This window comes from Aplysia californica, unplaced genomic scaffold (assembly GCF_000002075.1).
Source record: "Aplysia californica isolate F4 #8 unplaced genomic scaffold, AplCal3.0 scaffold00239, whole genome shotgun sequence".
Classification (NCBI taxonomy): Eukaryota; Metazoa; Mollusca; class Gastropoda; order Aplysiida; family Aplysiidae; genus Aplysia; species Aplysia californica.
The window spans coordinates 173,682-185,608 of record NW_004797509.1 but is presented as its reverse complement, the minus strand read 5'-3'; the positions used below and the strand labels follow the sequence as shown (position 1 = coordinate 185,608).

At 37.4% G+C, this 11,927-nt stretch overlaps 1 protein-coding gene across 1 annotated transcript in view; it reads left to right on the top strand.

Moving 5' to 3' along the window:
- Nucleotides 1-453: 453 nt before the first annotated feature.
- LOC101850654 (iroquois-class homeodomain protein irx-5) overlaps nt 454-11,927 on the top strand; it is a 59,414-nt gene continuing 47,940 nt past the window's right edge. Inside the window, exon 1 of the mRNA XM_005100182.3 lies at nt 454-1,669. Coding sequence (XP_005100239.1) covers nt 1,595-1,669 — 75 coding nt within the window. The 5' untranslated portion in view covers nt 454-1,594. The remainder of the gene's footprint in view (nt 1,670-11,927) is intronic.

Below are 11,927 nucleotides of genomic sequence, written 5' to 3'. Positions count from 1 at the left end.
GAGAGAGAGAGAGAGAGAGAGAGAGAAGAGAGAGAGAGAGAGAGAGAGAGAGAGAGAGAGAATTTGATACAGAGAGAGAGAGAGAAGAAAAAGAAGAAGAAGAAAAAGAAAACGTGGTGACCGCGGGAGGGGCACTCCGGCCGATGTTCTGACAGCGGTTGGCTACACCAAAGCTACACTGTTCTAACCCGAAACCTGTCTCTCAACATCTTTCTCTTTCTAAAAGGCACAACCGTTCGTGGAAAACAGAGAGAAGTGGGCGGGGCCGTTGTTGAGACAGCTAGCGACGTGCGTCCATCAGAACCGTACGGAAGAGTGGATCAATAGAGCACACGATGGTGCTGCACGGTGCTTGAACCAATGAACGCTCCATACACCCCCAACTCCGCCAAAGAGACCTGCCTCTCTTCGCGCCTGCCTCTCTGCTCAGGCTTGCTAACGGCACGAGGCTTGTGAGAGGGAGGGAGAAAGAGAGAGGGAGAGAGAGAACACGATAGAAACATCCGTGGGAGGGTGTCGCGAGGATGGTAAAAGAAAAGAGGGGGCTTAGTCCCATTTGCGAAGATAATAAATCGCAAATGATTCAATATTAATGCCAGCGATAGGCAGGCAGGAGAGAGCTAGCTTGGGATCATTTTCACGGGGTTAAACATAGAGAGTTTCGTGTCATTATCACTAGCTCTGCCAGCCTCCGGGGGTAGAGAGAGAGTGAGAGAAAGAGAGAAAAGGAGAGAACGCGCGCGAGAAAGAGAGAGAGAGAGACCGCGGTACTTGCAGCAACTTCGTAGTATCGTTGACTTTAGAAACGAAGAAGTTTTGTTCACCGGGGAGGAGAAACGAAACTTGGAAGGAATTTGAACGAGGAGCCAACAGGAAGCTACTACTACCACCCACCCACTGCCACGGGCAGTAGACGGAGACTTCACAACTTGAATCAATGTCTTCAAATTTCCACGGTTTTTTTCCTCACTCGCACAGTTTACTTTGGCATGGAGGAGTCATGTTTTTCAACGTCGATTGAGTGTGTGCAGTGCATCGCATAAGTGTTGACCCGTGCTTTTCCACTACTTTATGGAGAAATAACAGTGTTTATTTCTGCTCGATCTTCTTTTTGTGAGTGCACAATTCCTAATTGAATCATGATCACTGTTTCGTAATTTGTACAATTTTGAGCTTTTAAAAAGTTGCTTTATTTTCAGCTAATGCGCTACTGATATTTAGCTACAGCTAAACGTCATCTCGTCCCTTTTATGGCCTGATTGTGATGAAAGTTCCACAAAACTCTTACTAACACATAAAAACGTCTTCGGACAGTGTCAACTTCTTTCAGCCAAGGCTAACGCCATCACGGTGAATGTGGGACCCCAATGTTCTCATCGGGACACTTCCGAGAATCTCACGTCTAGCTGACTTATTTCTTCTGAGGATCTGCATTTGATTTGATAAACGGTTCATTCATCCCGGACACTTCCCTCAACAACAAGAGAATCTAAGATCTGGTCTCGTCACGGCTGGACCCTTGCCTTGACCAGTGTCCAGTCCTCGGCAGATCGAAGGACAGTCGTGAGTGCTTGAGTGAGAGCGTGCGTCCAGGATGTCTCTTGCCCAGTTTCCGGCGTTCCCCGCGCCCAACCTGCCCCGCAGCTCCCCGCCCAGCACACAGCCACAGGTAAGACTTTGCCGTCACTGGAGAACTCATGCATCACGCTGAAACGTAATAACAATATTAACCAATAAATTAAGATCAAAGAAAGGAAAAATATTGACCAATATGCTAAGATTAAACAAAGGAAAATTATTGACAAAAAAAACAAAAACTAAGATTAAACAGAGGACCAACAAACTAAGACCAAACAAAAAATATATGTTGACTAAGATAAGATAAAATAAGATACATCTTTATTGTCCAGGTCCCGGCACATTAAATATAAATAACTGATGAATATTTACCAACAAACTAAAATAAAACAAAGAATGAAAATATTGACCAAATATAAAACATAAAGATAGATATTTCCCAGCAAACGGAGACAAAATTAAAAGATAAATATTGCCCAACAAACTAAGATTTTAAAAGTCTTTCTTGTCAAACATCTATCGTCCTTATCTTTCCTCTTTTATTTTTGTTTTCAGGCATGTTACTCTCTAGTCACACTTCTATTCTTTGAGCTCCTATGTATCTATTTGTCAAACAAAAGCCGAAAAACTCTTTCTCGAACAAAGATAGATAAATGATAAATATTGATATAAAAAAACGTTTTTAAAACTGCAGATAAATTAACACCAATTAACAGAATACGATTTTTTTTTAAACTGAAGGTAAATCAATATTGACCAACAAACTATGACTGAATAAAAAAGAAATATTGACATATAGATCTAAACTAAGATAAAGCTGAATACAAATAAATAAATATTAATCGGCAAATTAAGATAAAACAAGATAAATATTGACTAACCAACATAGAAGAAACAAAAAACGAAAATGACCAACAAACTAAGATAAAAATAGAAGATAGATATTGACCAACAAACTAAGATAAAACAAAAGATACATACTGATTGAAACATAAATGAAAAGGAAATGAAAAATACGACCTACACATTAAGGTAAAACAGAATATTAACATTTCCAACAAAGTAAAATAAAACAAAAGATGAATATTGACAACAAACTAAAATGAATATGCTGCTTACGTTTATGTTAAAATCTGAGACACAAGTTTGATTGAATGTTCAACTTTGTTTTGTGCTCTTTTAGGTTTGTATCTTTCTTTCGTGTCCTTTGATATTCAGTTATGGTTTCACCGTTTGCCCGAAAACGGTTTGTGGACTGAACAAATTCAACATCTGATGTCAGCAGAGTGGCCATACGATGCCCTGCCGATAAGGTGAAATTCAAGCATCGCTCTCTCGCAGACGATTTGATAACTTTGTTGAGCCCTGGGGGAAAACCCGGGGAGTGACAGGTGTTATTTAATGCCCCGCTTGGAAATTCATTTAGTAGATGGGTGATAGGTAAATGTTCGCCTCTTGAAATGTGGCAAAAGTGGGCGCTGGACGTTATAATATTATAATATATAAAGTTTGACAAACACTGCAATAGAGTACAGTCTTCTAAAGGTGTAAATTTCTAGAATACCGGGTCGGAGTCATCTTTACGAACTTTATAATCATCGTTTCTGGGGGAAAGGCCCACGTTTGTTTTATTTGTTTGTTTGTTTGTTTGTTTGTTTGTTTGTTTGTTTGTTTGTTTGTTTGTTTGTTTGTTTGTTTGTTTGTTGTTTGTTTGGGTTGGGGGTTTTTTATATTGTTCGTTTTTTTGTGTGGTGGGGTGTTTTTTTGTTTTGTTGATTTTTGGAGAGGGTTAGTCTGTATCGGTTTGCTTTTAAAATGAAAATAAGTTATTATCACACCTATGTTTGGTATCGTGTTTGAAAAATGAGCAGAGGAAAACGGCCTGATGTCTATGAACGTATGACGGGCCACACAGTGAGGGCCAGGTGTTTGTCTCGGTCTCTGTCACGCTCTGTGAGCACACCTTTTGTTGTGGCTACAATGGTTTGGGAGCGCGTTTTCAAAATATCTGACTAATCAAACAATATCACTTTAAAAATCTTCAGTGTATGGCATAGATAGAAAATAAGATAAATAACAACAACTGTAATAACAATAAAATCAATAACTTTAACAGCAATAGTAGTAAAAAAAAAGCAATAACAACATCAACAACAACAACGAAGACAACGACAACAGCTACAACAGCAACAGCTACAACAACAACAACAACATTGACAACTGCATTATTTTACAAGTGTAATCTATGGTGTAGCGGTGAGGCGTTTAGTTGACGCACACAGGAGAACCGAGTTCGATTCTCAAGTAGGGAAAACATTTTCATCAAGTATCTTGGTCTTTGCATTGAGATGTTGTATCTCTCTCAGCCCGGGTTGAACCCGAGTGGCATGGTCGGAAGCCCGCCTCTTAAATAATCTAAATTATGTACATTGTAAAAAAAAAACCACTGACATTAAAGAAAAGAAATAACAAAATTGTGGGTGGTTGGCGGGTGCTCTGGTGCGGTTTTCCCCTTCTTTCCTATAAAAAAAACTATCGTCCTTCTCCCCCTCCCCCCCCCTTGTTCTTGTTACTCTCTTGTAACACCTGTAATCTTCAGGCATTTATGTGACCTTATTGTGTTGCAAGTACCGTAAAACTCATACTAAAACTAAAAACAACGAAGTTACCATGATACAAAAATCTTTCAAACCAACATTAATTACAGCAGCAAAACCCACGCACGTACCAAAGCTTGACAAGCACGTACCAAAGTTTTGCGTAAGCAACATGATACCCAGCTTGTGTTCACAAACTCCGCCTTGTTTTGTTTTTTTTCCAATTTACAAACACGATGCAAACAAACAAAAAAAGACAAAAACGGACCATCATTGACGACGGCACAGTATTACATTGATTACAATTTCTGCACCTTCGTTAAACATTTTAATTTTTTAATCCCTTTTCTGCACGTTTATTATCCCCCAGAATTTATCACACAAGGATAGTATCGTCTAATAACTACAGTAGTAGGTCCTTAACTTCTCTATTTTGATATGTTAAACTGTGGTAATATATCCAATAGATCCTCTAGGTTATTGAACCGCTTTGTGTCCCCTGTGCATATTGCACGCATCATCTCTCACACTCTATAGAGCGGGTTAATGTACATGTATATTTAATTTCATTTATGTGTTTGGTGGTGGGGTGGGGGAGGGGCTAAAATCGAACATTGCGAGTGCTTCTGATGAGGGGTAATCCAGTAAGAGAGTCTAGTTAGTGAGAGGGGAAATGATATGTCTGCCTTTTAACGCGTTAGGAAAGTGTCATTTTTATGGGATTTTAAAAAACGAATCGATTTATATTGCGTTTGCGAGTTTTTTCGTGTGTGTGTGTGTTGGGGTGGGGGGGGGGGGGGGTTCGTGAGTGTGTGCGTGTGTATTTGCGCGTATGTGTTTGTGATAGTGTATATTGTATTCGTGTGTAACTCTTTGCGCGTGCGCGTTCGTTTGTGATTATGTATGTGTGTATGTGTACGTGTGTGTGTGTGTGTGTGTGTGTGTGTGTGTGTGTGTGTGTGTGTGTGTGTTTGTATGTGTATATGTGAGGTGGGTATGTGTGTGTGTGTGTGTGTGTGTGTGTGTGTGTGTGTGTGTGTGTGTGTGTGAGGGAGAGAGAGAGAGAGAGAGAGAGAGAGAGAGAAAGAGAGAGCAAGAGGGAAAGAGAGAAAGATAAATAGAGAGTTGATTCGGAACCACACTAGACTCATAATAATACTTTATTTCGAAGTTAAAGCCCTTACTGCATCTCACTGTTTTATTTATAAGGCGTAGCACTTTCTCTGCCGCCAAAACGATAATGTAAAAAAAAAAAGTCCCCCAATCCATTACTATCCCCCCCCCCTAAAAAAAACCCAAAACGACCAAACAAGTAACAAACAAAGAAACAAACAAAAAACCAAAAGCAAATAAATAAACAAACACACAAACAAATTCAGATCCGACCCGAGCCCCAAACTTTTACACGTCAGGTTCCAAACAGTCTGCCAAAGCCCGTCTCAGTAACGACCTGAATCTATCGTACAATCAGTAACAAGCTAAATTACACAGGAAGCAGAGTTTGATGTTAAATGAGAATATCATCTCCTCATGGATACCAAACATCGACTTGACAAATCAGAACTTGGCGCGGTTTATTGTCTTGTCTCCGAAAAAATACTTTTTTTCTGGTTTGAATTAGGCGTTTCTCTCTAACAGAAAGCGTCAAACAAAAGAAAACTACGTTTTTCAGATCCTGACTGAGCTTTGCAGTCAGTGAAAATGAAAGTTGAAACGTGCTTTAATTCTAGTTATCTGTTTTCTACAAAAGTGGCAATACAGTTGTGTATGTTCCTTTTTTATATTAATTTTTTTCTCTCCTAAAATGCGAAATGTCAGTACTACTGAATAAACAAACACAAAATCACTCCACCCCCACCCCCCACCCCCACCCCCCCCCCTCCTCTTTTCCATCCTTCTTTTTTCCTTCTTCCCTGATTTTTTTTCCATAAAAAAACAACAAACGAAAACGTCACGGACATAAATAAATTTGTTGAATAATTTTTTTTGAAATAGCGCATTAGCCGAAAATAAAGATACAAAAATAAGAAATTAACCCAAAATACTTAACAAAATTAATAACAGTTTCCTCATTCATTTTTGCTTCCAAATATTCCATTCTGTTTATTGTCTCTCGGGCATAATGCAAAACACAAGAACAGTTAATGAAACCCTGACTCTTAACCCCCTCGTGCTGAAACGTGTCTATTTACGTTTGTACGGACAGGATGAAATGTTTATTCAAGAGAGATTTAAACAAAGCCATAATTTACTTCCCCTTGTTTTAGAAGAAACAATTGCACACCAGTAGAAAAAAAGAAGATAACACTGAACCAATTTGGGAGAACCTGCGGAAGTACACACATCTACACAGTATTGAAGAGATTAAGATTTACCCAAACAAAACAAAAACAAAAAATCGATCGTACCGTATTTGCAAACTAAGGTTTTCAAGTGTAAAAAAATATCCGCTTCAGATTCTTGGCAAACAATTCAAAAATCTAATTCTTGGACATTCACCTTTGTCTACGTCATAGGCAAACATATTTTTACCGCAAGAGAAACGAAAATATCTGTTAAAAACAGCAACAAAATTTGATATCAATAAGTAATATTTTTACAAACCCTTTCTGTAAACTAAGCATTTTTGTTCCCAAGGATTGTCCACTTTCTAGTCTACTCTTTCGAGACCTCGGTACTTACCATTTGGCCGCTTCCAGATGGGCAAGAAAACGTAGTTAAATTTTTCCTCAAGTGACAAACAATTATGATAACCGGTGTTTCATACTGATATTTGAGACAGAAATTGTGTGGGGTTTAAAAAAAAGAAAGGTTGGAGGGGGGGGAAAAAGATAGATGGAAAATGAAACGGCTGAAAAATAAACATTATTGGGGCTTTTTCGGTCAGAACTTTTCTAAACCTACCCCCGTCTAATCGTATTCTCTACGAAGTAGAGCGACTGAGTACCTACACAAAATGAAATTAAAGATGTCCCTAAGATTAAAGTAGTAATGGGGCGGACGCCTATATATTATTGTCTGCTTAGGTGGAATTTGAAAGCTCAGGTTAAATCGCTATAGGTAAACAGATACGATTCCAAAGTTGGACAAATTTGCCTCTCTCGCTATTTTTCTTCTACACGATCCAGTTTTCGCCGGAGAGCTTCGTTGTGGAAAAATTTCCGTCAAACGGCGTCAATCAAAATAAGTATGTCGTTTACCGTTAACCGTTAACCGTTAACCGTTAACCGTTAACCGTGGGAACCCGACTGTCTTGTTAGCGAGGGCGGTGCAGTATTCACTCTCTTTCTAATTCTTGAACGACCCAATTATTGTTCACTCCATGTGTGGGCTTGAACTTGGAAATGCCCCCCCCCCCCTCGAACCCGTAAAAAGGAAAAGCACCGAAACAAACTAGCTAACAAACAAACAAGCAAACAAACTAGCTAACAAACAAACAAGCAAACAAACTAGCTAACAAACAAACAAGCAAACAAACCAGCTAACAAACAAACAAGCAAACAAACTAGCTAACAAACAAACAAGCTAACAAACTAGCTAACAAACAAACAAGCAAACAAACTAGCTAACAAACAAACCAGCAGAAAAAAACCCCAACAATTACGAACAACCAGACTCACGAACAAAAGCACCAAGTTTCCGCAATATAATCTTTTGGGTATTTCTTATCAAATGCACTGTAAGCGGATGCGTTTTAGAAATGAGTTTGAAAAAACTATGACAATATCGTGAATATATAGAGAGTTTGTACCGTCCCCAAAAGTCGCTACCTAAGAATTACAAAGTTCTATCTGCTTAATATCTAGTGTCGAGCTTTCTTTTTTTAATGCAATTCTTTGAATATCTTGATGATGACTCCGAATAATCTTACGATTTTACTAGAGCAGACAGAACATTTGGTTTCTGAACTCATGTATAATAATAATATACTAACTCAAAGCGACCAACATTGTTAGATGGAACTTTGTAGCCTAACTCTTTGGGACAGAAGTGGTTTCGCTGTCTTTGTCTATGCGCATTGTTCAAATTAAAGTGAAAGAAATTATACAATAACTAGAAAAGCTGAAGCATCGAAGATGCTACTGGTTTGTCCTATTTATTTTCTTTTCTGTTGGTTCTGTCTTTCTATCTTGCTTTTGCCCTGGTTTATGACCACTATCGCGTCCATGTGCTAATCTTTACAAAAGCACAGAAGATAAGAACACGATAAAGTCGACAGCAGTTTTAAAGACAATCTTGAGGAGTTGAAGTTACTCCCAAAGAGAGGAAGTTCTTGCTTATTTAAATAATTATTTAAAGCAAGCTGCGGGTTAGTGCAAGTGTCATTTTCTGTCGGTTCGTTCTATTTGTACATTAAAGTTATTTTTAAATGTTATTTTTACTGTTTGCTGTAGCCTTTGTTACTTCTGCTGCCATCTTTATCTGTGTTTCTAATTTTATCAATTATGTTTATCATGACCATCTGTTTGTTTCGGTCTTAAAAGTTTCCGTCTGTGCTTGTTTTGGGGATATTTTTCTTTTTCATAATGTCGTTTTTTAAGTACTTTTTGTTGCTGTTTTGTTATATTTCCTTGTTTTTGTTAATGTTTTTTGTTGTTGTCGTTAAGGCTGTATTTTGTCATTGCGTCCACTGCTGATTCTATAATTCTTTGCCCTATAATAAATATCGAGGATGCAGACGTAGGAGTGGCAGAAGCAGGTGTGTTTGTGTGTGAGTGTTTGTTTGTGAATGAGTGTGTCTCAATCTCAGATCAGACAATAATTCCTTCTCCATCCCCTATTCCTTTTCTGAAAAGCCCGTAAATTCTTTCTCTAGGTTTCTAGAACTATTCTCTGCTCCGAGGCGGGCCGTGCATTCATTACGTGAGGTGCATTGATTACTCTGACATGGGGAAACGTCAAGTAAGCCAGCCGCGTTTGCTCCCATATGTTTTGAGTCACCGTGACACACCACTACACGTGTGCTGCAAATGGCACTCACCGAATAGACATCTGTGGAAACTGCTCATTTGATAATATTAATGATCATTATAATATTATTCGTCATAATATATATTATTATAATGTCCCATGGCTTATAATGATATTGCTATGAGACATAGTAATCATAATATTATTATGATGTCTCTCTTTGCGAATTTGTCTTTATAGCTCCTTCGCGATTCTTTCAGTATTGAATTAAAGAATACAAGCTGTAGTGCGATAAACGGCAGAAATCGTGATCTTAGTTATGCATGCTACATGGAAAATATATTACATAATAATCTAATTTTGCAGGCGTTTTACACCAGCATAAACACAATTTCAGATCTTTTAGAAAGGGTCAACCCGAGCTGAAAAGTGTACATCATCGCGACAGAAAGACAGAAATACGGCAAGAACTCGATAAAAATTCTCACCACCCGGGAATTGAATCCAAAACTTCTTGAGACAGTGGAGCGTCTAACGGTTACACCACATACGTTGGTTCATGGGCACCATCTTTTAGTAGCAAACAAAGTTTCGGACATATAGAGTTAATGGTGTAAACTCGAGAAATCGGTGGTTATAATTAGAATCATTAACCCTTTTTTTGGTTTAAATAGTACGTGCCGTAAAAGTATCCGTTTCTATTTTGAAACATAGTGGAGAAATACATGGCAAGCTTGGCGTGGGTGGTTGGTGGGTGCTCTGGTGTGGTTTGCTCCTTCTTTCCTATCAAACAACTATCATCTGTATCTCCCCTCCTTCTTTTTTTGTGTGTTTGTTTCTCTCTTGTTACACCCCTAATCTTCGGCACTTAGATCAATATGATCTTATTGCGTTGCAAGTGCCGTAAAACACTTACTAAAACTAAACTAAACCTGGCGGGGGTAGAACCAGACAAACACATTTGGAAAACCTGAAAAAAATGGGTGAGCAGTTATAATTACCAGGACAATGTAAGAGTTTTTGGAGCATCCAAGCGGAGAGATCTATCGAGAACCGTGATCGCCGATGTCTGTTTCAGAGCTGGCACTTTATGATGATGAAGTGTAGTTGCGTTATTTGAGATGGTTTTTTGTCCATAAACCCATCTCTGTCCTACCTTCTGCTAAATGATTCGTTGCTACTCACTCTCGTCAAAGTCCCGGTTGATGGGAGCACGAGGATGAGACACAACAACGTCAAAATGAACTATAACGCAGCATAATATCTATCTTGATGATGATAACGGTTAATATTATTATAGTAATTATTATTATTATTATTATTATTATTATTATTATTATTATTATTATTATTATTATTATTATTATTATTATTATTATTATTATTATCATCATCATCATCATCATCATCATAATTATCATTATTATTATTTTCAGCTTTCTCATCATCATTATTCTTATATTAATTATTATTATAAAGATGGTAATAACGATGACAATAAAAGTAGCAATAATGCTAGTAGGAATTATTATTATCATTATTGTTATTATTATTGTTATTATTGTTATTATTGTTGTTGTTATTATGATTAATATTGTTGTTATTTTTATTATTATTATTATTAGATTATTATTATTATTTTCAAAAGTGGCTTACGCAAAGTTTATTCATGTACAGAAACGAAGTTTCCTACCTAGTTTCGGTGGTGATCACAATTTGAATTATCCACTATTTCCCGTCGCCTTGAGCAGAGACCATAAATACAGGAGTAGTCTGGATACTATTCTAAGTCCTTTTATAATCATTTGCTCTCTGACAGATATGTGCGATTTTGTACTTGTATATTAATCTGTTATCATGAATTGGTGAACGCTTTCGATCATTATGTGCATGGTCTAAGATATTAATATTATAATGCAGGCAGGTGGCGTGAACACACACCAACTTTAAAACCATGTAGCTCGGTCGGGAGGGTGGGTAAAAATAAAGTTTAGCCCTCTTTCCGGAACTTACTTGACGTAGTCTTCGTAGTTTTCCCTTTTCTTTGGAGCCGCATTTGAGTCGCAGTCACGCCATGCGCAAAAAACGAATTTAACTTATTCTGATAATTGAATGTCCACATTTGCAATTATTGCAGTTCTAGAATGATGGGTGATGATAGCTTTAACCTAATTAATTATTACCATGCGTTTCGATGAGTGTTATAAGGGGCGTGGATAACATTGTCAGTGAGATCCACACGCATGTAACTGTATCGACAAGGCTTATATTATTATTTCTGGCACAGCGCCACTTGTCGAAATGGCTCGCTGTGACTTGTATTATATCATTGTAATTCGGTAACAGGGATTTTTATTCCTATTTGCCCACCAATTAAATCACAAACAGTCCGCGCCAAAGGTACAATAATGTATGTATTCGATCATCATGAACGATATATACACGTGTATAGTTATGTTATTGTATAAATCTAATCAACAGCAAAGGAACATAATTTAAAAAATGAAGAAACCATGAAGAAAATACTCGAATATCATTACCATCATCCCATCATCATTATGATCATTATCGTTATAATTATCATATGCTCATTATCGTTATTTCATTATCATTATCTCATTATCGTTACCATATTATCGATATCTCTGTTATTGCCTTTATCAAAATAACGGTCCAGTGTTGTCATCAGTATTGCTATTATCCATTCATAATGAATATTATTAACATTTCCTTTCCGTTTTGTTAAAAAATAAAAAATAAATCACACCATTCAGCCTGGACGGGAGTTGTTGACCTTCGTAAAATACTACCTTTTGATTACAATATTGTAGAAATAATAAT